The 27113-nt window shown below is 40.8% G+C and overlaps 1 protein-coding gene across 2 annotated transcripts in view; it reads right to left on the bottom strand.

Moving 5' to 3' along the window:
• LOC124134078 overlaps positions 1–27113 on the bottom strand; it is a 72506-nt gene that overhangs the window by 12460 nt on the left and 32933 nt on the right. For both annotated transcript variants that reach the window (XM_048400064.1, XM_046498718.2), the window contains exons 4-26: positions 25920–26144; positions 24703–24817; positions 18774–18924; positions 18368–18488; positions 17722–17929; positions 16977–17136; positions 16025–16250; positions 15616–15786; positions 14192–14334; positions 13986–14045; positions 13314–13380; positions 9587–9642; positions 8319–8468; positions 7281–7389; positions 6802–6855; positions 5950–6221; positions 4990–5164; positions 4297–4431; positions 2292–3238; positions 1263–1472; positions 883–974; positions 422–527; positions 115–268 (exon numbers count right to left, since the gene is read on the bottom strand). In XM_048400064.1, the coding sequence (XP_048256021.1) occupies positions 115–268; positions 422–527; positions 883–974; positions 1263–1472; positions 2292–3238; positions 4297–4431; positions 4990–5164; positions 5950–6221; positions 6802–6855; positions 7281–7389; positions 8319–8468; positions 9587–9642; positions 13314–13380; positions 13986–14045; positions 14192–14334; positions 15616–15786; positions 16025–16250; positions 16977–17136; positions 17722–17929; positions 18368–18488; positions 18774–18924; positions 24703–24817; positions 25920–26144 (4107 nt within the window). The remainder of the gene's footprint in view (positions 1–114; positions 269–421; positions 528–882; positions 975–1262; positions 1473–2291; positions 3239–4296; positions 4432–4989; positions 5165–5949; positions 6222–6801; positions 6856–7280; positions 7390–8318; positions 8469–9586; positions 9643–13313; positions 13381–13985; positions 14046–14191; positions 14335–15615; positions 15787–16024; positions 16251–16976; positions 17137–17721; positions 17930–18367; positions 18489–18773; positions 18925–24702; positions 24818–25919; positions 26145–27113) is intronic.

The following is a 27113-nucleotide window of genomic DNA, read 5'->3' as shown; positions in this document are numbered from 1 at the left end:
TTTGTCTTTTACTCCTAATAAAATTCTCTGTCGTTGGTGTTATTTTGTCTTTTACCCCTAATGATATTCTCTGTCGTTTCATATGTAATCGAATTTTTGATTTCGTTAGCTTACCTGTGACCATCTCTTTTTGTGTCGTATCTTCTCCTTGTCCTTCATATGAACATGGAACAACGTCCCCCCGGGCATCTCGAGGGTCAGGCGTCCGCCGTACGGGGTAATGATCTTGTCAAAGGGGTTCAGTTCCATCCGCCCTTTAGCCACAGACCTGAAAGGGTGACATGTGGAATGCACTGACAGTTTGTAAATTGTTTTCTGAGCTGATACAGTTCTTTGTAAATTTCTCTCAACTCTAGATCCCGATTATGGAGTGGAACACTTTGTCCAGTATTGTCCACTATTGGTCAGTGTTGACACTTACGTGGCTGCTTGGGGCAGAATGTCTAGCAGTTGTTGCACATAGGAGTTGACCACACGCTGTTTGCTTTCCGGATGCGTCATGAATGCGTCATCAAAGATGATATGAACTGCAATTACAATACCAGACTTCTTACTCTGATGGCATATACAGTTACACCTCTTTGTTAAAGACAAATTTGTTACCAAAACAATAGGGTCGATGTTCGAATATAATACCATAACATTTCTTTTCAAAGACGATGCATTAAAGAATTGTCGTTCCTGTGAAATAGAGAAAAAATACATATTTCAAATTTATTATTACCAACTTTGAAATGCTTATCACTGAAATTATGGACGTAAATATGGAACGAATTATAAACCCCCCAATTGTGAAATTGTGGGTCAACGGTATGTGAGACGAGTGTGTATCCACATGAAGCACACAATGACTTGTCCAATATAAGGGGTTCTCCTACTCACTCTCTGCATCGTAGTTATCCTTCAGCATGGAGTTATTATCCGCAGCGAATTTCTTAGCGGCTATCTTTCTGGCGCAGTTGTCAAAGTCTAGTCTGTGAAGGAAGAAAGTATATTTGTCAATAGACATTTGCGAAAGCTATTTCCCGCAAAATAAAATACTGAGATTAATTTCTTTTCAATTTGGGAACCGAGTATTTGATATTCGGGGAAAAATGAAAACCTTTTTGGAAGAGGTTGTTTTGAAAAAAAAAGTATTTCGGCTCATGGCTTTGATCAAGGCCTCATGGCTTTAATCAAGGGCTACTGTTATGTTATTAACTATACACATGCTTGTGAAAATTTACAAACTTAACCAGGCTAGGGAGGTCACAACGACTTACCTGAAGAGCGACTTGAGGAGCTGTACCATCTCTTGCCTCGTCTCGTGCCACATCGTGGCGCAGATGTACACCAGGGGGCGCTCGGTCTCCTCCTCCTCCTCCTTCTTCACTTTATGCAATCTCTCCTTCTTCATCTCGGTGTCCTGCCGTCTCAGCATTGCTAGACTCTGGTAGGGGAACACGGCATCGCGGTGGTTGAAGACGAATAACCTGGAACAATATCCCCCTGTGATATGATCTCACCCAATTGTTGATTACTGCGGCAGTTTTAAAGTGTTTGAGGTGCAATACAGTAATCAGCGGGTGAAGGTAATGAAACATAAAATAACACATACAAACAGAAAGTAAAACAAATATATGAAACAAGAAATTAAACAAAATTAACGATGAATGAAAGACAAACAAATACAAATTGAAATTATGTCTTCACAGATCACCAAAAACTCCCTTCCCTTCAGCCTCAAACATGCACTGTATCACTGTGATTCAGTCTGGACTCAAAACATACCCCTTTGAACGCTACAACTGAATGTGTATATTTTTGCTATCTAACTGTCCACTCTTTGTTATATTTTCGTACATATGCTGAATTTGCGCAGTGAGCATGTCCCTCAGTGATGTGGATTATCATTACTTTAGTATTATTATTATAGTTAGTGCGTTTGGTTTTACGCCGCTTTTAGCAATATTCCAGCAATATCACGGCGGGGGACACCAGAAATGGGCTTCACACATTGTACCCATGTCGGGAATCGAAACCGGGTCTTCGGCGTGACGAGCGAACGCTTTAACCACTAGGCTACCCGACCGCCCCTATTATTATTTTAAAAGAAGTTGATTAAGAAATGAATCGATATGCAGATACAATTCATATAAAGAACAAATAAAACAATGATATATTCAATAAGTATGTAAGTAAATTTGAATAGATCGATAAAAATCAATTAATTAACCACAGATATACATGTATGTGATATAAAAGCACCTAGGTAAGTTTAAATAATATGTAGTTTCCTTTGAAATACTTACCTATCAAGCTTAGCCATTCGTTCGCAGTCTGGTTGCCAAATGTGGTTGGAAAATATGAGGTACGACATCCACAAAGCGAAACCAACACCATACAGAACGTACATATCAGGTTCGAACCTGAACAAGCTTGGGTTGCAGATGTCGGAGTTGGACCAGAACATGGCCTTGTCAACTGGTATGCAAAGTCCGGCAATCACAGATGCCCCAAGGGGTATGATCGCAAGCGGTAGGGCAAAAGCGAGTTTCTGGAGAAGAAGTCTGCAGGCTATACTGGAACTGAAGGTGCATACAAATGTTGACACTATATTGATGTACAGAATACCAAACCGGGAGAAATGAAGTATGATGTAACTCTCCCGGAACCACATGATGCCATAGTCCGTAAACATTTGTTTCAACACCTTGAATACATCAACAGGTTCCGAGATCCACACTTGCGGTAGGACGGTGATCAGCACGATTTGCAGAAGTCCAGAATAAATAAAAGTGGTTTCCCTGACACGGTGAATATTCCTCCGGAATCGTCCCACATGCACGTCTCTATTCCCAAAGGCGAAAACACCGTAAAAATAATTTTCCCACCATCCTATTGTTGTCAGTGCAGCAAAAGCGAACACCGGCCAAATGTCTGCTAGGGTTCTGGGTTTGCCTCCTGGGGCAATTCTGTCTCTAAATACCAACACAGGAATTGCTCCTAATTGAACGAGAAAAGCGAATGTGTAGACTATCAAGACCAACGCAAACTTTACTTGTTTCCTTCTTTTAGTTTTAAGATCATCTATGTGCGCTTTCCCTTTCTGGAAACAGTGAGTCAATATTTTGAAGAATCCGGGAACTTGTAATACTGCCATGCTGAGAATGACCCCCTCAAGGGAAGTCACACTGGGTAATACTCTATACAGAAACAGAGACCTTCCCAAGCACTGGAGGGCATCCACGAAAGAAATCTGTAAAACAGGAACATTTATTTCAAAAGATTGTTGGTTACATATCAACAAGTGAAAACAAATGAAGTCTTTATGAAAACAGATACAAATGTCAACGCCATTGAATAGTCAGTCTCGATTATCTGCCGAAACAGATTCCATAGGGCGCAAAACGCAAAACAGTATCAGGGTTTACCTTGACTCACAAACTTGAGGTCCAGAGGACCCCAATTATTAACTTCAAGGGTCCTTGGAGAAAATATGGGGGTCCTGCAGATTAATAACATGGTGTAGTGTTCTGTGTTCTAAGACATGGTGTTTGTTTGTGTGTTTGTTGTTTAACGCCCTACTCAGGAATATTCCAGCTATATGACGGCGGTCTGTAAATAATCGAGTCTTGACCAGACAATCCAATGATTGACATCATAAACACCGATCCACGCATTTGGGATACGATGACATGCATAAACCAAGTCAGCGAGCCTGACCACCCGATCCCGTTAGTCGCCTCTGACGACAAGCATAGTCGCCTTTTTCTAAGATATAATATAGTGTAATAAAGTCGTGACAAGAAACATAAAGGTCCTGTAATTAAAGTAATGTAAGATATCATAATTACTGTAACTACAGGACGTTTCTGTTTCTTGTCACGACTTTGGTACACTAAATATCATTCTGCGCCAATTCTATTCATTTGGACGCAAATTTCGTCGTCTTATAAAACATCCAATGTCATCACTTAATTTTAGTGATCCGTTTATATAATTTTCATCTCTAATTTGCTTTATACACCCAAAGGAGTCTGTTTCGTCGGATAATCGAGCCTGGTTATTGTCTGGCGTAGACGTTTAAATTAGTAAGCAGCCTCTCTGGGCCCAGGTTAGAAAGGTCCCACGCTCTATTGTTTATCGTAAGAGGAGACTGAATGGATCGGATGGTGAGGCTCGGTGACTTGGTTGTCATCGTAACCGAAGGCATTGGACGCTGCTTAAGATATAAACAACTGCTTTGTCGGGCCCATACTCGATTTTCTGACTGGTTGAATATGGCTGACTGCGGAGAAAGCGAACACAACTTGCCCCAATGATAGTGCCAATCGTGGGCCACTCTTTCCTTCCGAAACACGACTTGATGAAGCAGGAGATCCACGTGACGATGACGGGGAACAGCTGGCACAGCATTGTCACGGTACCCGTGTAGGACTTGTCCTCTGCCTTGGGTAAACACAAACAGACTTACCAATAACTCACACGGAAATAACGATGAAGCTAACTTCAATTATCCAAGAGGAACAGGAACAACTGGTTTGAGGACCAGTGTATATAAGTACGGTACATTTCTGTATAGTATGATGTCTGCAATATCGCGAAACAACACAATTTCCGATGACGTGAAATTATTACATGTATGTAATATTGAACTGTTATTAAAAGATAACGGGTATGTGATGTCTTTCAGATTGGCATGACGAGTTACTGATATAGGAAGTGTCAAATATCATTTGTGTACACACATAGGTATCAATGTTATAGAGAAAATGAATCCAAAATAATCCGTAAAGAAAATGGAAGCAATAAATTCAAGAACCTACACTATAGGAGCATCGTTACAGTGATGACACCCCGTGTTTGTGGAACGACTGACGATGATGACCCACCGGAAGTGAATAACGGTTAACGTTATTGCAAGGTTGAAATGTACTACTCCTCATGCATAAGAGGTCCAACGCAGGATTAAGAAATGTGTTACTTTTGAAAAGGCGCGCATCATACCTTTGGCTCTGCCTGAGCTATCCAGATGACGCTGATGACCGTGGAGACACCGGTTGTGAGGATGATGCTGGACAAGATGATGTACAGGAAGAATCGACACGCACGCCGCATTTTCATCTCGAAGTCATTGTTATACTCAAAGTCCCTTTCAGTCATTCGGAACGCCATGTATGACCTGAAAGGGATTATAGTCGAACCATTCAAAGTAAGACACTTTCAGACTTTGGTATTCACAATTACTTTTTACTATGATTTATGAACATGTTACCATTGTTTAAGAATTTTTTACCATGGTTATTGAAGCAGTGTTGCAAGCAATAACACGGACATCGCACATTAGACCTTATGTTGGGTGTACAAATCCGGGCCTTCGGCGTGACGAGCGAACGCTTTAATCACAAGGCCACTCCACTTCCTTCAATGTTTGCTTGTTTGTCGTTTAACGCCGCACTCAGCAATATTCCAGCTATATGACGGCGGTCTGTAAATAATCGAGTCTGAACCAGACAAGCCAGTGATTGATATTATGAGCATCGATTCACGCAATTGGGATCGATGACATGCTTCAAACCAAGTAAGCGAGCCTGACCACCCGATCCCGTTAGTCGCCTTTTACGACAAGCATACTCGCCTTTTACAGCAAGCATGGGTTGCTGAAGACCTATTCTACCCCGGATCTTCACGAGTCACCTCCTTCAAGGAATGAATATGTAGGGCTGTCTACTTTTTTTGTTCCAGCAGCCATAGCCTGCAACTGCGAGGGCAAAGACAGAATTGTACTTCACAACTTGTACCCATGCAGGGAGTGATTGAGTGAGTATGGTTTTACGCCACTAGGCTGACTTCACCATCTTAGTGTAACAGTAGAAATGACTGTATTGACATAGCAATTGTTTAATGTAGCTTGATAAAGCAGAAGGTTGTTATATAACAAATAATTACAACGGTGAGTGTACATACGGCTGATCTCCGAGATTATCTTCAGAAGTGGCTCTTTTCAATTCACCATTCTCCTCTTCTTCCTCTTCATCTTCTTCCGCGATGTCACCTAGACTGTCGGGGTCGGTGGACTCAGTACCTACCCCTGATTCTGAGAAGGTATCGTGCACAGTGCTGCCTTTAACAGATTCAAACGGGTAGGAGTCCAAGGTATTTCTTGCCCTCCTCTCCTCTTCACGCCTCCTTCTCTCCTCCTCCTTTGCCGCCTTTACTGCAGCCTCTTTGTCGGCCTTCTGTAAAGATTTGTATTCCACTTAAAGAGGAGCACGACTCTGGCCTATTGACAGTTCTAGAAGTTCTAGCAAGTTTAATACAAGCTGTTGAACTCTTTTTGTTTCTTCTTACTAAAGGTTTATTAAATATGGCAATCTAGGAATTAATAACCAACCTAATTACACAGAGACAATATCTCAGTTGACACACTAGGCGCTTATTACAACGTACAAAATGAAGCATCTGGAGGTTAGACCCTCTTTAAGCCTGTTTTGTATCTGGTGAGATTTTGTGTTTTGGAAAATGTCGCTGGGTATACCTCGGAAGTACTTCTACACAAGCCACTTACTCAGAAATACAATTTGCATAATTATATTTGTCGATATATGTTTAATTATGTCCAATGATACCCTACACCATCACATATATAGACAGAACACTGATAGTGCGTACAGGATGGGTGATATGTAAAAATCATTATCGGGTCTGGGAGAGATATGACAAGTGTTGTTCAACAAAAGCCATTTTACAACACTTCTCACTCATTACGTGTCCCTACGGTCGTCCTATCATAAGAAAGTATGAGGTTGTCGTATTTACCTTCTGAGCAACTATTGCCTCCAGGTCATCCTTGTGGTACATCTTGAGAAACATCTGCAGAGAAACGCAAATGAAACATTAGAAAAGGAAACACTGGTGGTAAATTAGTTTAACCACTTGGACATTGATATAATATCTTAACAACATATCCAACCCGTGAAGATCCGGGGTAGAATAGGTCTTCAGCAACCCATGCTTGCCGTAAAAAGCGACTGTGCTTATCGTCAGAGGCGACTAACTGGATTGGGTGGTCAGGCTTGCTGGCTTGGTTGATGTATGTCATTGTATCCCTATCGCGTGGATCGATGCCTGGATCACTGGATTGTCTGGTCCAGACTCGTTTATTTACAGATCGCCGTCATATAGCTGGAATATTGCTGAGTGCGGCGTTAAAAAGAAATAAACGAACAAACTAATATCCCTTGTTCCTTGGAAACAATAACATATTTCAGAAAGTTGGGTAATGAGTTAGTGCACACCTTAGTCTTGCCGAACTGATGCTCTGTAATCCTTGCTTCATCAACAATGGCCTTGGACAGATCCCTCGCACCCCCTTCCACTCGCATGTCTTCGATGATACTCGCATACCTGTTGACATGTAACCATGGAAACTATTAACAGTGAAAGTAGGGAACATGTATCAACGTAAACGTATTTATAGTTAGTTGTATAAGGACAAGTAACTTTCAGCTTAGAATTTAAAAAACAAATGAGTGAGACAGCTTCTTCTTCTTTTTCTCCTTATTATTATCATTATTGCTATTTGCAAACTTATATAAATATAGTACACATGCAATTATTGTATTATATTCATTTTCGTGTTCCCACGTTTTCTGATCCATGCATAAACACAATAATTGAGAGTTATGTCCCCTTGGAATAAGGACGTTGGCGACAATTCAGCACACATGTAGTTTCTTCGGGGCTCCAGATAATCTTTTGAGGCATAGAGTGTCCACACACGGCCTCATTCACATTGGGTATTTGATAGTTTTCTTGGTGTATTTCGTATATTTTAGTCTCTTGGGTCCGATCTATTTCCGTGACGTATTTTTGAACATTTTTAAAATGTAATTCTGCTTAAAATAATGTTTCAGGCAATTTCTAATTTTCCCACGTTCATTTCCTGCCCATAACGTTGTCAGATGTCGCATAAGTTCCCACTGTATATGTATCAGTTGCAAAGCGAGATGTAGCACTTTTGTGCAAAATTTACTCCAGGTGTATGAACAGGTGATGTTGCATGGAATCAGTAGATAAAGGTTTGTCAAGATATTCGAGTACACAAGCTGAAAAGTCTACATTGGGTAATTACGCACACTGTTCTCAAACAGTGAATGATTTCATGCGTATTTGTACGCAAGCAGCTCAAAATTAACAAGGTTGTGGTGATTTGTTTTGCGTATTATACGCAAACGCAGCATATTTGGAGGTCTGATTTCTTTCTCTGACCGACCGTTTAATTACTGAAGCCAATGAATTGAAATTGTCATTTCGAGGCTATGTATGAGACTGACCTCTCGGCAAAGTCGATGTATGAGATCCTGATGGGGTAGCCTGCCTTCCGGACCGTGGCCACTTCGAGAAGCCCGCTGCTCAGAAGCTGATCGCGAACCAGTCCACCGTCAAACTTGTTGGGTTTCAGTACCAGGTTTGGCTTAATGCATCTGCAATAATGAAGCATTTGTCATCATTGCATTAATATTCAGAAACGCACAAAACACTGAAAGATTACCATTACAAAGTGTATAAATGTATCTAAATACAGACATACTTGTTTATAGAAAGGTTAAAAAATTAGGTTATTTTGGTCATGGTTATATTTTCAGAAACTATTCGTTATACATCGAAATAGATCGAAACTATTGTTATATATCGAAATAAATCGAAAAGAAAAAGAAATTGTCCCTCAAAACGCTTGAAAAAAGTAATCATGCTTTAAACACTTTCACAAAAAAGCAAAGCATTGTTGCAAGAGGCATTAAAAATATTTAGGCTAATACTTTTAATTTAAAAAACTCTCTGGTTGTGCACGTGTAGCTGAAAAATATACAATCTCCATACAAAATGTGAAAGTCGGTCCCTTGCTAAAATGATATCGAACAGACAATATAAAGCCGATACAACAATTCAACTTTAAATTCTAACCAATAAGATAACTACGAATGAGGAACATGTCACTGATAACAATATGTTTCAATCGACGTTGCCATGTGTCAGTGTAAGATTACAACTCATAAACGAAAAATGATACCATGTCAATTTTCAATAGGACTTTATATGGGCGTGGTGGTAATTAATATGGTTACCCGTAAGGCTTTATAAACTCCCACGGAGGTCTCAACAGGTGTTCAAAATATAATCCTTATCCGAGATTTGTATTTGAAGTCATCTGTATCTAGCTGTTGAAACACTGAGTGTCCTTCCCTCGTGTCCTATTACTTCTCATGGACTGTTTACATCGCGGCGCTACCCTGCGTGGTGTTGTGTGATTGTAATCACGCACACCATACGGATATGAATATGAAATATGTTTATATTGGCATGTGTCAATTATGATAATATATGTGTTGTTCGTGGCCCCCTTACCTTACAAGGGCGGTCGGGTAGCCTAGTGGTTAAAGCGTTCGCTCGTCACGCCGAAGACCCGGGTTCGATTCCCGACATGGGTACAATGTGTGAAGCCAATTTCTGGTATCCCCCGCCGTGATATTGCTGGAATATTGCTAAAAGCGGCGTAAAACCGTACTCACTCACTCACTCACTCACTCACTCACTCACTTACCTGACAAACACTGGCTTTGCTGTACTTAGTTTGGTCATCATGTGGTCCAGGGAGGTCTGGAAGAGATGAGATATATTATTATTATAATTTTAAAGAATGTTTTTTAGGAACAGAACATGTTTTTTTCTGAAAATATTTAACAGTGAAACCTCGTTAATCCGGACTCCTTTATTCCGGAGTGAGTGAGTGAGTGAGTATGGTTTTACGCCGCTTTAAGCAATATTCCAGCAATATCGCGGCGGGGGACACCGGAAATGGGCTTCATGCATTGTACCCATGTCGGGAATCGAACCCGGGTCTTCGGCGTGAGGAGCGAACGCTTTAACCACTAGACTGCCCCATCGCACACTTTATTCCGGAACATGTCCCAGGACGAGGACAGTTTGGAACTTTATTTACAAGGGGATAATACTCTTTACCATGATCCTTTAATCTGGAGATTTACTAATCCGAACAGTTTAACTGGGAACGGTATCGTCCAGATTAACAGGGTATTGTGTACAGGTGTGACATATCAAATTAACTTGAAGATAAAAACAATATTTTTCCTAGCTTTGCAGTCCAAAAAATGCTCTGGTTTTTATTTGCAGATTATGTGACGGAATGCACGACAAAATTGTTGAAACTACTTTTGTTCAGTGTGATATCTGTTTTACTGACACACCTTTGTGAGTTCAGTGGAGTGTTATAGGGATTAAATGCACACCAGTAACCATGTACTCAACACTTAGACAATGGGCACTGCGTCCCTTGTGTACGAAACGGATCGAAGTCCACTACACCAGGAAATATTACATGTGAATTAAATATTTGACATATTGCATGTGTTTGTAATGGCTACAACCAACAAATCAAACTGAATTACTACGAATATCTATTGAAGGAATATCACAAACGAAATGATTCATTCAAAATAACCTGACACAAGATTAGCACTTTTGTCTTGAGTATAGGTGTTATTCAGGGTGATATTATGTAAGGTCAGATATCAGTATGCAGTTGTCACCGGTTCGTAAAACCAGTCTCCACACGGTCTCGTGACCGCATCGCTTCCCTCTTCCTTAATTGTTCGGCTTCCGTCACCATTCGGCAACGTCCGGCGGTCGTCGAAGTCCAGTGTCTTTACATTCTTTGTCAGACAATTGGTAACCGGTATTCTCTAGCGGTTTAATTGCAAATTTTATCATATATTGATTTCATATCAACATATCTAGTTTAAATCTTTTATGGTACCGTTGGATAACTTATGTTCACCCCACATGGCTCAGTAGTTAGTTTGCCATTCTGTTTTTTCCTGTTCCTCTAGCATTTCCCTCCTGACACAGAGAAGGTGCTTTCTCCGAGGTCCGCGTGTCTTGTATAAAACTTGCCACTCCCCAAGTATCGCCGTACCGTTTACGGGTCGTCTTGCTACTGGTGTGGTCGGGTCGAAACTTAGGTTTCGTTAGCAAGTGGTGATGGGGCAGTTTTCTCCGTGGTACTGACTTACTAGTAACTCTGGTGGTATTGGGCTGAAACGTATTAGCTAGGCTTTTCTATATCGTACCCGTTTTTCTAGTAATCCGTGGATAACCATCTTTCCCGTGATTGCTTAGTTTAGGTCAAGTAGCTATTTACTATTGAGACTCTTTTGGTCGAGTACCTTTCTTACTGATTGTGAGTCTAGATACTCCTCAGGTCAAGTACCTTGTATTTTTGGGAAGTCTGGTATTTACTCGGCAAGTCAGAGTGACTGAGTCTTCAGTTTATAAGACTAGTTTGCTATTCAAGCGTTTTTCGTGAATTTATACAAGCCCACAATGTTGTTTCACCCTATCTAACCCCGTTGAGGTTATTCACTCATTAGTGTTGTGTTAATTAACTCATAGTTGTTAAATGGTCGCAGCTGGCTTAATTGGCTGTCTGTGCATCTTGCCAATTATCTTGTCTCTCTTTTTATTACTGTTATGAAGTTGATTAGCCAATCAGCTTTTATATTTGCTCTGATTTAATTAATCACTGATCATTGTCAGTGTAAGTTGGGGTTTTGATCGTTTATATCGTCGTCTATTGATACAATTAGCTCGTAGTAATAAAACTGTGAACTTCATCACGTTTTCAATTATTTTATTTTATTTTTTTATGACACCGTTGTCTCAGGATTACAGCTCCGTGACAGCAATACATATCCATATATTCTTCGCATGTGGTAGAATTACTGATATCTCAGGGTGATAAAAAAGGCCGGGCAAAAGAAAGTATACATACACATATGTTTAATGGTGGATAGAATGAAATAAACAAGAAATGGTTATTCGATGGTCATGCTTTAGATACGGGTATTAAATAGTTGTGTTTTTGGACTTTACGTTTGCAGTGCTTCGGCGATTGTTTTTGTTCAAACGTCAGCAATTTCCTCGACAAATACAATTTTATGAATTCTTCTTTTTGCCTGGCAGTTAAGGTGTCCCTTGACGACAGGCAGTTAAACCTGTTAATCGCGCGGATTAAGGGAATATCCGGATACACGAATTATAAATTATGTCCTGTCGATATATTATGATGTACATAAGCGTTCGAGGCATTAATCGTTTTATCTATATGTTTTACTGTATAGATCTATCGCGGACATTATCTGTCAGAATGTCTTGTTCGTGGTGGAAATATACTACCCCCTTGTCAACTGACGTCATAACCACGTGACGTAATCTCGCTATGATTTCCTGTTGATGCTGCTCATTTTATTACTGTGGTCCATTCCCGTTTTCCCTTTTTACTCTCTTACCACTTGAAATACGCTCATCAGCGTCAGAAACATTCTTATTTTAATGTTTATGGTGGTGATATTATGAATTGTAGCAGGATCACGAGGGGAACATGGAGTTTTATGTGTCCCGCGTTAGGTTTTATACCATAAGCCGGAGCTGGAGGCGAGCGGTATTAAACCTAACAAGGGTAGCATAAAACCTATCCTGCTACAACGAATTTATCTCACCGACATGTTTTAATGTGACATTGTAAAATAATTTAAACAAATTCAACATTGAAAGAAAATAGCTGTTCGGTTGGGAGGAGAGTACAAAGTATTTTTTCGAGATCGCGTGGACCAATCAGATCTCATCATTCTGACATGGAGGTATGATAAATGAACTTGTTCGTTTTTCATCATACTGTTTTTTTTATCTTGAAAATTCACATTTCTATCATGAAAATTCAGAACGCTATCTTCAAAATTCAGGTTCTTATCTGCAGCTGGCAACAGCGTCAGCTTAATGCAGAACGTAAAGCCTTGGGAAGTCCATTGGCTGACTATTGTTTATCTCGAATATTCAACTAAGTATCTCGAATATTCAACTAAGTATCTCGAATATTCAACTAAGTATCTTGAATTTCCAAGATGATACAAAAAGTTATGGCTCTAATGGGCTCCGTAAGTTTGCCATAGCAAGAGATGCAATAATTAGGTTAAGTGCCCGATCTGATAAACCGAGAGTCTGCCCATGGATCTGAGTGGCACATACATGTATGTAAACCAAAATTGGGTAACCGCCCTTCCTTAGAATTATTTTGAAAAGTGGGTTCGGAAGCATTGTGGTTAAAACGTCCTATCCTCACGCCGAGGGCCCGGGTTCGATACCACTCTTGGGTACGTCGTGCCATCGCTGGCATATTGCTAAAACGGCATAATACCTTCCTTTTACTGGTTTTAGGTGAATTAGAAATGATTAATACATTGTAAATTACCTACCTTGAAGTGTTCCGTCACCCGGCCCGTCAGGCGCCCCGTGGTTCTGTTGGCGCTGGGGTTTGTAAACCTGAAATATTACATTTACGTGAAGAAACTGTGCACATAGATAGCAGTTGTAAGCATATGTACGTGTGGTATCAGATAATATCTCGGACAAAAGAAAACACTTGAAAATTGGATTCGACCAAAACATTACAAACGTTATCAAAACGTTACAGTCGCCGACACTCTGAACCCAAAACGTAAGCATGATACCCGTGTTAAAAACATCACCATCGAATGACCATCTCTTGTATGTTTCATTTTAAGCCACCATCAAACATGGGTGTGTCCTTTCTTTTGTACGGCAGTTTAGTTACGTAGTACATTATAAACCTGTCGATCGTCGTTGAAAGATCATTTGATCCAATCGTCTAAGGAGACACACTTCGCTATACACAGTTGTGTCCCTTAGGCGTGTCAGGAACATATGGTCGCAGGTTCGAGTCCCAGTTTGTCCTAACTATATCGCACGTTGTCAGTACCAACGTGATAAACGTCTAAGACCAACATCACCTATCCTCTCGCAAGAAGCAGACACTCCGTAAACTAAAAGTCTTCAAAGGGGCGTCAAACTAAACTCATTCACTATCGCGAGAATGCGTTATGTCAGTTCTATTTATGTATACTAACGATGTTGGGATGGCGCTCCGATTTCTACCTCCCCTAAGCCGCAGTGAGCTTCGACCCCCTCTGAAAAATAAAAAAATGTTTTCTCAAACACATGTTTTCTGCAAAATATGTATCAAATTAAAGCTTGCTTAACGGCTTATATGGGTCATTTGTTAATTATTGTAAATATTCCCAAATAACAATTTTTGCTGGTTGACGAGACTTACCTGGTTGTAGACAACGTCGCTCTGCTGCCGAGGAGAAAGTAGTCCCGGACAAAGATGTTGCTGCTCTCCTCGATTGCTCCTTTGAGATTGTTGGGGAGGGTGTCACTGTTCTTCTCCAGGAAGCCATGCACGTTGTACATCACCTACAATTGATGACTTTATTAAAGATCTATCTGTACCATACTTGAAAGAACGGCACTTTGGAGGCCTGGTCGTCTAAGGAATCGTACCTCTTTGTGTAGAGTTGGGTCTTTAGCCATACATGAGCCACTGGTCGTGGGTACGAAGCGTTTATATCATGATACACCAAATAGGATTTATCTGTGACATGCATTGCTTTTGGAATTTCTCCAACGTGAAGCTGACACGCCAAACTGCAACTGAGATGCTGTTCAAAGCAGCACTGAAGCCCATTTTTGGTGTCCCCCGCCGCGATATTCCTGGAGTATTGCTAAAAGCGGCGTAAAACCATACTCACTCACTGAAAGCAGCACTAAGCCCAACTCAATCATATAAGCAAGTGAGGTGAAATGGGGTTTAACGTAGCACTCAAGATTATTGCACTTATTTAGCGACGTGCATGCGTGTGTGTGGTGTGGCTGTTTGTACTTGTCCGGACAAATGCCGATTTTATAGTGCTAGCTCTCGGAGAAACGATGCCGTAGTTTAACATGAATACCCCACTCAGACACAGAATACTGGCTCAATTCGACCAGTCCTTGTTTTAGCCCATCAATGCCGAGCGCCAGACAGGGTAACAACAAGTACCATCTTTGGGGAGTAGTGCACTTTACCGGGCGCACTTTTTCAGATCCAACTAGCGCTGTGGGGGGCTCGAACGCGCTTCGCCGGCTCACCGGCTCTGCTAATTAATGCGTTAATTAGCCGACGCTCTACCACTGGACCACAGACGCTATCACATGTAATCAGTGCTCGTCTAACAGGTCATTAGAATCCCCATTGACATGGTAACGCTTGAAAAGGTAAGAATTCATGGCTAACCCTTGCCCAAAGCCAGCTGACCCTAATGACCGAAAAACGGGTGTTGGATCGTAAAGACGTGTAAGTTTCCCTAAGACCGAGAACGGGTGTTTCATTGTAAAGATGTGTAAGTTTCCCTAAGACCGAGAACGGGTGTTTCATTGTAAAGATGTGTAAGTTTCCCTAAGACCGAGAACGGGTGTTTGATCGTAAAGATGTGTAAGTTTCCCTAAGACCGAAAACGGGTGTTGGATCGTGAAGCGAGAGTCACCAGAGCGTGAGGCACGGTAACGGTATAACGAGACAGCGGTGGCACTATAGCGCGGTAATTGAGCGGATGGTAGAGCTCGGGCTGCGCCCGGTAAACTGCATTGTTGCCAAAATATGAATATGGCATCAGGAGTGGTTCACATACAAACAATAAAGTGTTTCGGAGGACCCACCTGTCCAGCGTAGTGCTTGACCCCAAACAGTAGTTGTGACGTCCCTGAAGGAGAGACGACGAACTTGTCGTTCCTGCTGTTGTAGCGGAGCACCGCTTCCAGGAACGTCTTGTCGCTGGACTGAGGTATCGACAACTGGTCATCAACGAGGGGGAATATTCCATGAGGTTTCTGGAAAAACAATGCCAAATATAAGAACATGTATCTTGAGACCACCGCTATGGTCTTATGAGCTGTATGAATCATTATATACATAAAAGTGTATCTGTAACTACTTTTATATCATAAATTGAAAATATACCAACCGCGTTTACTTTTATTTGAAAATATTTTTTAGAGATTAAAATGAAAATATGAATTGAAAAGCCCTGATTAACCGATAGCTGACCTCCTGCAGATGGAAACGTACCTTGAATATGAGATCAAGTATTGGTGTGTTGTCGTTGAAGTTGACGTGGATGAGGTCAACTTCCTCCTGCTCGTACTCCTCCCTCTCCCTACAGAATGTGTGTTTGAGGAAGTAGGAGTGTAGTCGCTCGTTGGCAGCGTTGATAAGGAGTTGCTCGAAGCCGTTGTGGGCGACGTTTTCAAAACCTGAGATGTCCAGGATTCGAATGCATTTGTTCCTGGCCTCGCTGAAATAACGAAATGATCTGAAGTGAGATTTTCAATCACTCATTTAACCCCGTGGAGATTATGGGTAAGAAATATCAGCGGTCCCGTTAACATATCATTGTCGTAAGAAGCGACATATTGGATTGTGTGATCAGGTACGATGACTTGATAGCGTGTCATTGTATCCCGACGGCATTGGTCGATGCTCATATCACTGGATTGTCTGGTCCAGAATCGATTATTTACATCGTATAGCTTGAATATTGCTGAGTGCGGCGTCAAGCAGCAAACACTCAGACCATATTCATATAGTTGTTACTTTAGAACTAGAAGGACAAATTAATTTCAGATGTATTTTAGGGGTTTGTGATTGAGAGAGTCGGCTGAGTTTAAAGCCATCGTGTTGCCCTTTAGAGCATGCAGGACTATGATAGTATACAGACACTTCAATTCAAGCAACCGTGTGAAGACTTACAATGTTTTTTGTGTGTTTGTTTGTTTGTTGTTTAACGCCGCACTCAAAAATATTCCGGCGGTCTATAAACATTCGAGTGTGTTCCAGACAATCCAGTGATTGATATCATGAGTGTCGTGCTACACAACTGGGATACGATAGCATGCATCAACCAAGTCAGGGAGCCTGACCACCCGATCCCGTTAGTCGCCTCTCACGACACAACCGCCTCTTACGGCAGGCGTGGGTTGCTGTGGTCCTAACACGGATCTTGACGGGTAAACAAACTTACACGTGGTAAGATGGGTTTCTCTGTGGCTGGACACCGCCCAACAGCTTTTGGTTGACCTTGTCGATGATGCCATAGAACAAAGAGGAATACAGCTCTCTTGACACTGCGTCCCGTCCATCGTTGGCTTGGCGCGGGGACTTGTTCCGAATCATTTCTTCGCCTGAGAAATGAGTCAGAACAAATATGAGGGATTCGTGCCTTCGTTGTAATATCTCAGCAGTATCTACTCCACGAGGACGGATTTAGATATAGTAATTGTATTTGGAAAATATACGATATGGTATTAATATATTTCACAGTTAATTGCAGCCTTGTCAATCTGAGGTAATTCTGTCACAGCTGGGTCCCAACTCACATGGTTCTAGAATCGATAGAGAGAATTATATATTTTGATGTCGATTTGGACAAAACGACAAGTAACAACGGTTCCTTGGGGAATTAGAGTTGGGGCTTACGCCGCTTTGAACAGTAGTTCAGTTACATCAGCTTTGTGTGGGAGGAAAACAAGAAATGATGCAGACCTTTCGCACGGTGCTGACAACCAAGATTCATTATCAAGTTTAAAAGTTGGTCTTAAATGGAAATTATTCGTAAAAACTATCTATTAATAAAAAGTATGATTCAATATGATCAAATCACGTAACGTATTGGTGACACAAGATGCTCGAGATTTGCTGAGCAACTGAAGACAGAACACGGAAGACCTACAACGTCAAACAGATTCTGTGTCGGCGACCTCTCTCACCTCCAGCTCTGCTCTTCACACAAGTGAGGGCTTCGTGGAAATCGTCATGTTCCTCCCCGCTCAGGCCGAGAAGATCTGACGCTTTGGTCAGACTGTCCTCTGAAAACTCCGAGATGACGGCGTGACCATTGCCATCCTCATCCGGGTCGAACTCGATGTTGGCAATCAGCAAGATGGCGGCCACCACCTTGTACAGCTGGTCCACTTCCTGAACCATGGACATGTCAATTTTAGTCTCCGCTTCCGGTACATGACAAAGAATATAAGTAACGGTATTTCTTAAATAATGAACACTCTCCGACATCCAAGTAAATGGCGGCTTTAGTGTGATCAGTTAAAACCCGTTAAAACGGACCCTTTTCTCTGCGATCACTTCAAAACGATCCCTGCATGTAACTTGTAGAAACAATTAAAAGTACATTACGCCGTACTCGTGACTCGTTAATCAAGACGTGTTAATCCGGACGGTTAATTTCATGGAACGGCTCTATCCAGATATAAGGAGGTTACGCTGTACTCTTTCCTTTTCATAATTATTTCTAAATCGAAAAAAGATTCAAATAATCGGTTAGAACATTTGATGAAACCGTGGAGCGTGGAAATTATTATTTCTAACAGAAGATTAATAATTGAGAATTCAGTTTACCTCTTTTGTGAAGCCGACATCTCGCAACATGGCTTCAAGCTCAATGAAGTATTGCTTGTATTTTTTCTGCTCCTCCACACTGTTAAACACGTCATTGGAACCATCTTCCGACCGGAGTATCCTGGTTTTTTTCAATTTTACATTTTTTTTAAAAGAACGAAAATATTTTCAATACACTAACTGAGGCAAATAGATAAGTTTGCGTTCTCATGATCAACTACGGTAAAGTATAAACGCACGTGTATAAATGACACAAATATAAGAAAGTACAAGTTCATTACTCGTTGCAAAAACATTCAGATCCGCCTAAACTACAGGCATTATGCGGTGGGTACATGTGTCAGTTTCAGCCTCTTTGGTTTACATGACTAATATCAGTGTTTTGTTGCGACTTGACATTATTCACCTGTAGAAGGCAGCGTTGGCCTCCAGATTGAGGGCGTCGAGCCTGTGTACTGGCATCCCGGCGAACACGGCATAGAAGGCGTGGAAGTTCTTTTCATGACGGTTGCGACTTGTTACTCGAAATTTTTCAAGGATGAAACATTCTATTTTAGCTGTAGAATAGAAACGGCACTTGGACAGGTCATGCACATTAAATCTTCGAAATAACTCCTATGCAATTTTAAAGGATTTCTTTGATCGTCGTTTCTGAACCTCTTTATATAAAAATATATGTGGTTTATTACACCCTCATGGTTCATTTTACGAGAAGGTAATATAGTGAGTGAGTGAGTGAATATAGTTTTACGCCGCTTTTAGCAATATTCCAGCAATATCACGGCGGGGGACACCAGAAATGGGCTTCACACATTGTACCCATGTCGGGAATCGAACCCGGGTCTTCGGCGTGACGAGCGAACGCTTTAACCACTAGGCTACCCGACCGCCCACGAGAAGGTAATATAAACTGCTGGGCAAATGAATGCATGCATTTCAAAAATGAATTTAACACCAACATTACAAGGGTCATCAAAATGTTACTAGGCTGAACACTGAATACTGCAGGCTTTTGATAACATAAACACAACTATGACAGAAGTCTCAACTATATCACAATCTAAGTAAGGATAAGAATTTATGGATGAACAAATTTATTTCAATTCTCCGCCCATCACCCCCCACCACTACCTCCCCCACCAGCAAACACTAAACCACGTAACAACACGCATTCAACATATCAGTTTAGGAATATTTCTAAAGTTGAGAGAGTAATTGTATTCCCTCAAGGGAAAGGAGACAGTTTCCATTAAATCCGACGACTGTTCATAAAATATTTGTTTATCTGTACTTGATTGCCTAGTTCTGGGTGAATTGAACCATTGACGATTTCACAAAGGCAGAACCTATTTTTACACTTCACACCAGCCAGCTTATAAATATGTAATTCTTTTGTGGAGTCTCCGTACCCATTGACGCATGCACCCACATATCAGATCCCCACTAACATACATTACATCTAACCCCGTTCGTATAACCTATTTCTTTTAGTTTCGTTTATCACGCTACAGGTGTATTGACAGCAAACTGACAGCACTTGCACTCTAATAATTCAAATGGAGACAATTCTCTACAACCAAAAGAAAATAGATAGCTGCCTGGAAACAAATTTGCAATGAGAGACAAACGATGTAAGTGAAGGGTTTGCTACAATCCCACCCCCTACGCCCACGATCAAATCGGTGGGGGGTGGGGGGTATATTGGCGGGTCAGAGAGATTTAGAGAGGAAAATCAATCAGCTATTAACTATATTTCTGTTCGATAGCGTTCACATATCGTTTCAAACATGTCTAACCTTGGCGTGACATTAATACATGGAGCCAAAATTGTCCAATTATTAGAAAATATAAATTGACAAAATGCATTCCAACCGCATAACGAAATTGTAACGGTAGTAAAATAGTAGAAGTAGCGCTTTAAAATAGTACATCTAAAATATTTATATCAGATACTGGTTATTTTGTACGGTGTTTCGTTGTTGGGGTGGTAGTAGTTGGAAGAATACAACTCGCCTTTTAGAATCTGTCGTAGAAATGAAGACAGAGTACATGTGTACATAAACGTTGCATTCGACGTTCTGGGTGAATTGAACCATTGACGATTTCACAAAGGCAGAACCTATTTTTACACTTCACACCAGCCAACTTATAAATATGTACATTCTTTTGTGGAGTCTCCGTACCCATTGACGCATGCAACCCACATATCAGATCCCCACTAACATACATTACATCTAACCCCGTTCGTATAACCTATTTCTTTTAGTTTCGTTTATCACGCTACAGGTGTATTGACAGCAAACTGACAGCACTTGCACTCTAATAATTCAAATGGAGACAATTCTCTACAACCTGGATCCCCGGTCCAGTCTAGATCTAGCGTTGTAATTACAGCACGTGTGAAAATGAAACACTGGTGAACATTAACCACTAGATTGATCTATGAATGGCATTTGAGTTTACAGACAAAGTTGATACTTGAATCAATCTTGATATCCAACGTCAACGCCAGAGAACATCCAATATTAATTATTCGCCGAAATTGATTCCATTGTGAGTGAGGGGCAAAGTCGTGGAGAAAATTATGTTAATGACAGGACTGTCGGTTTGACGACCGATGGAATGAATTCGGATCCACATGCGTGCTATTGTGTTACGAGAGGCATCCTAAACACGTTTGGTGAAGTCGGGCACAGTTATCAGAGGCAGTCTCGCTCTGTCCTATACTCGTTTGCCTGCCCTATGGCGCTTGCGCCCCTCGCCTGCAGCCGCTAGTAGGCGAAGGGCAGCGTACTAGTCTAGCTCCATCCGACCAAGTTCCCCATACAGCATTTCGCTAGGGTGGACGTTGATCCATGTCCGTGCAGCGGGTCTGCCGGTATAGAGGTGTGGAGATGGGCACAATGTAGGCCTACAGCATATCGCTATGCGGGAAACGTTGATCTATTTCCATGTAACGAGGCCAGCGTGTCGAGAGGGTCGGGGACAGGCCTACAACATGTCGATATACGGGAAACGTTGACCCAGTTTCCGTGTAGCGAGATATTAGCACTTTTGGACAGCGTGAATAATTGACGTGTCAGGCTACAGTCCTGGGAAACATATTAGTATAAGGGAGGTAACTCTCATAGAGAAGTATGGTCCATGGTTGAGTAACTAAAAGCATTCACAACGTTGTGGTTTCAATTATAACAATATCTGCATGTCTCCACTGATCTTGTTCATTATAAAATAAATATTACAACAATGTTACCATTACTTTGAAAATATAAATTATGAAAAATGTTAATAATTTATTATCTATTATGAAATATACCACTATGATCGTGTCAACCTTAATATCCCTTATTCCCTGAAAACAATAACATATTTCAGAAAGTCATTGTTATGAAAACAATTATTACTAGTTTTGTTTTAACAATATGTTGGTTTTCCACTTTTATATCACATAAATATTTAAACTGAAATGTGTCATATTCTCATTCCTGATTGTGAAGGTACCTTCGGCGTTACACATGTGCGCTTTTATGACAGTAGAGGTGCTTGCATCAATAGGTAGGTGACACGTAAAGATCCGGGGTAGGATAGGTCTTCAGCAACCCGTGCTTGCCGTAAAAGGTGACTATGCTTGCCGTAAGAGGCGACTAAAGGGATCGGGCGGTCAGACTCGCTGACATGGTTGATGCATGTCATCGTATCCCAATTGCCCCCATATTTTCTGCAAGGACCCTTGAGGTTAATAATTGGGGTCCTCTGCACCTCCAGTTTGTAAGTCAAGGTAAACAAGCAATAGGTAGGTATGTCACAAAATTTGTTTGCGCTACGTTGACACTCTGGATCAAAGTTATCTTGTGTTATCTGATGTCCCAACATGGGTACAATGTGTGAAGCCCATTTCGGGTGTCCGCCGTCCATATATTACTGAAATATTGCTAAAAGCGGCGTAAAACCATACTCACTCACTCATGCTATACTCAAATTACATGGCATTTTACAGTGATAAATGTCCCAAACAGCGTGCTACGAGGTATACGCACCCACCCGTCAAAACGTACATGTCCCGCGTGGCGTGTATTCTTATCCTATCATATACTTACGACTAGGCCCTGGCTGCTTACATAGGGGTTTTGATTTTGGTGGACTCATGAAGCATTTGTACTGGCTGACAAAATCAACAGGAATACATACCAACCAGTCGCTGACATACTAACCTGAGACACCTATATGCATAACTTTTACTTGTTGTGCTTTTGAGAAAACATACACGGTGGAGTGTAATTTCAATTTGACATTCAAATCTGTATCATCCGCAGGTGGCTGACACAATGGGAGCGTATCACGTACCAGAAAGACACAGATGGGGTGTGTTACGTCCCATAACGTCATGCCGATGTTAGGGTTAAGTTCAATGCTTTCTTACAAAATACACCGAGTGGCAATCCAACATCCTACACTGGATGATTTAACCTTGTAGGATTTGTTTACATACTTGAATATTTATCACTAACTCGAAATTCTCAGGAATATCATAAACACATCGACGTATCTGAATTTCGAGACAATCGGAGTAGTAATATTAGACCATTGTGTCGATAGGAATATAATGTGTCTTAATGTTATCGTTATAATTATAACGATATACTGCTGTACGGATTCAGCTGTTACATGTTGACTTTAGAAAATGGCACAGGAATACAACCCCACGTGAGATTATATTTTGCAGTTTATCGACTATTATTTTCGTCAAATGACATGATCATACATATTCACAATACTGTTATTCTCTGCACGCTCAAAGAAACAAATAAAAATAGCGGAAAATCGTTTAACCAGTGGCAGTTAAAATCTGAGGTTTATGTAGAAAATTCAGTTTGCCATCAAGTTGGTCTGGATTATATAGTTTCCGGGCTGCCAAGGTTAACAGTACGTAATAAACACTTAGCAATAAAGACTTCAGGTAACAAACAAGAAATAAACCTATAAATCGCATGAAGACAAATATAATTTGAAATTGTTTGATAAGCAACTTCTTTTATTAATGTAAAGGCGACGTTTAGGTATAGATCCTTATACCGTTGTTAAGCAAGACATTTACTTTTTATAATTTTTTTTATAAATTGCCATATACATCACAGTGTCCAAACAAAGAGCGCGGAATCTTAATTCGTCAACCAAATCTTCAAAAGAAAATAGATAGCTGCCTGGAAACAAATTTGCAATGAGAGACAAACGATGTAAGTGAAGGGTTTGCTACAATCCCACCCCCTACGCCCACGATCAAATCGGTGGGGGGTGGGGGGTATATTGGCGGGTCAGAGAGATTTAGAGAGGAAAATCAATCAGCTATTAACTATATTTCTGTTCGATAGCGTTCACATATCGTTTCAAACATGTCTAACCTTGGCGTGACATTAATACATGGAGCCAAAATTGTCCAATTATTAGAAAATATAAATTGACAAAATGCATTCCAACCGCATAACGAAATTGTAACGGTAAAACAATAGTAGAAGTAGCGCTTTAAAATAGTACATCTAAAATATTTATATCAGATACTGGTTATTTTGTACGGTGTTTCGTTGTTGGGGTGGTAGTAGTTGGAAGAATACAACTCGCCTTTTAGAATCTGTCGTAGAAATGAAGACAGAGTACATGTGTACCTAAACGTTGCATTCGAAGAATAATGCAGCGGAATCCATAAGTCAACTCTGCCTTCAGAGTGCCAATGTGTAGAAATAGGAATCTTCTCACGAAATATTTTGTAATCGTAAATGTTACACAATTGCTGTTGATAGATGCACAATAGCGTAACTAAAACCAATTTCAAGACCCAACCAGAAAGTCAGATGTTTTTCTCGACCCCCGACGCGTGATCTTTCTTATACTTTATGTATAAAAGACACATCAAATGTCACAGCTCAATCAAAGATTGGGTGAACCGGCAAGTTGAACGTATTTGTTGAGAAAACTGATCACGGTTCTATGGCCGAGCGTGCTGAGATTTTATAGACAACCGGGAACCAATCTATAGATTGCGGTGCGATCGATTTAAACCTATCGGATATCTTGTTATTCCATTAAGTGTGTGTTCAGTGGTGATAATCATGTACATAATATTTACTACATAGATTTTCCCGCAGTATGACCTGCTCGGTGTCGCCATAACTATTTGCCATTGAGATAAGACTCGTATGTACTGTCACTGAAATGCTTGGCTGTCATGCCAAATTGACATATACAAACTAATGTCGGCCATAAATATGTGGAAGCATTAGGACAATGTTAGCTCTCACACTGCGGGGTAATATTGTCATGACCCCCAACCTGGTACTCACCGGCACATAGACAGCCCGTCGACTCATATTCCAGCTCAACAAGCTTTCCAAAACGGCTTGAGTTTGAATTCAGTACAGTTGCTGCGTTTCCGAAAAGTTCCAGAAGAGGGTTGACCTAAAATCAGAATGATTATCAGTTGTGTGTCACGATATTTCTACATGTACATATTGGTGCACGGGTGGCTCAGTCGTCTAAGGCGCCGCGATTCGCTGTGCTGTACATTAAATATTGCTAATTATAAAGGTTAAATATCGATGAAGTATGTCACGCTTTTGTTTTAAGAATATTTGGCTTATCGCGGAGCATCTGTGGCATTAGGTTTTATAACCGTTGCTCTCACCAACTGTTTAAGTATAGGTTCAAAGGAACAACATTTAGTAGGTGTTGTTTTATGCGTCTCAACCAGCGAAATTACAGTAATGTCACGGCGGGTTGGAATAGGTCGGCGGCTTGGAATAGGGGAATATGTACTAGAGAAATCGATGCTTAACAGCAGGCGTATTGATCAACACCTTCGGGGACGCTGATGCATAACGGTAAAATATACCACTGAGAAAAAGAAAGTATGCACTTGAAAAATGGATTTGACCAAAAAGTTACAAACTTTATCAAAACTTTACTAGCCCCAAAACAGTCGCAAAAACAGTGCAGGTTCAAAACACATGATACCCATTTCAAATACAGCGCTATCAAATAACCATTTCTACTTTCTTTCATTTTTAACTGCCATCCAACATACGCTTTCTTTTGCCCGACAGTCTATCTTTGTGTATAACAACCCGAACTTTAGCGAAGCTGGGTTTTACGACAAACACGAATTACGAGGATACCTTCTTCCTCGGAATCAACACGAGGAGAAATATGATGTCGTAAGTTGGTGAGTTTGGTTTAGCGCCGCCTTGTAGAGTATGTCAGTTATATTACAGACTGCCTGTCATCATCGCGGGGAAGAAAATCCAAGTGTCACAAGTTACAAACGCGTGTCACTTCGTTGAAACCATCGAGAACGGACAAGGCCAGACAGACTAAGGATCATAACTATAGGATGATTTGATTCTGGTAATATAATGATAATATAATGGGGCGTGATAATAATAATAATAATAATAATAATCATAATCATAATCATAATCATAATCATAATAATCATAATCATAATAAAAATAAATAAATAATGATAAGAACAACAACAACAACAATATAGATCGACGATTACCCGTTCTAGTCTTTCCACAAGATCTGACTTGGTGCTCTCCCGTCTGACCAGATGGCTGAGGATGTATTTGGTGGACTCTGTCTTGCCGGCCCCCGAGTCCCCGGACACAACCACGCACTGGTCATCTTGACTTTCCACCATCGACTGGTACACGTGGTCAGCCACCCAAAAGATGTGTGGGGGCTGCTTGCTGCGCACCCGGAGGTTGGTGTACTTCTCATTATCCTAGGAGCGGGAAGACTTGAGTTTGTCAGTTGAACAAATTGATTGCATGTTTTGGGAAATCATCACACAAAAGATGAGATGTGATGTTTATCAATTTCGATATTCCTTTTCGGATTATGATACAATGCAGTAGTTTGCAACTGTTCACTCTCGTTCTCGTCAATTAAATTAAGGGTTTGAGATAATGACATCGGTGTTAAGATTTCTTTTTTTAAAAATTTATTGATAATATATGAAATTAACGGTGAAAAACTAGGTCGGGCTACAGGAACAGTAGCTATGCCGAATAGCAGTTAGCATTTACGATCATGTTCACCTCCATAGAACATATTCATGAACAACTAATGTGAACAATTATTTCTATGAGAGAGCAAAACAGGAGAGAAGCGGATAGACACTTTTTAAATATACACAATACATATGACATCCGTTATGCATGCCCAAAACCATGGCGAATGTGTTGAAGCCAATTAGATGAGCGGGTTCTTAAGATACAATTCTGTATGTCACCAGGCAGGGATTATCCGTGCGTAAAGAAAAGTATCACTGATTTACAATCAGGGTAAGAAACACGGTGACATCCACCTGAACACAGCGTCGTACACAACACTCAGTGCCCGGATCATAATACCCCACCACGTGGCAACATTTCCACAAAGGAAGATCAGCTGAATACGTTTTGTGACAGACTTCTCGAGGATTGCATGCCTTTATGCAAGAAAATTAATTCATGACAATTTTTGTGATAGCAAAGAGAGTCATACGTTCCGACAGTTAGTATATAATTGGTCCTATTCCCAAAACGTTCGTAACGCTTCAAAAAACGAAGCTGAATATTAAACTATAATGTTACAATGTTCCTCGTGCTGCAAAATCGTCACGATATGGGTGCAATACTGCCGATGTGACGTTAAATATTAACTCACTCACTCACTCGTGCTGCAAACACTTATGGGTCAGACCACGATA

The sequence above is a fragment of the Haliotis rufescens genome, unplaced genomic scaffold (genome assembly GCF_023055435.1).
Source record: "Haliotis rufescens isolate VD_foot unplaced genomic scaffold, xgHalRufe1.0.p SCAF_1, whole genome shotgun sequence".
Lineage (NCBI taxonomy): Eukaryota > Metazoa > Mollusca > Gastropoda > Lepetellida > Haliotidae > Haliotis > Haliotis rufescens.
Note: the sequence above shows the minus strand (reverse complement) of the source record. Positions and strands in the feature narration are given on the sequence as shown.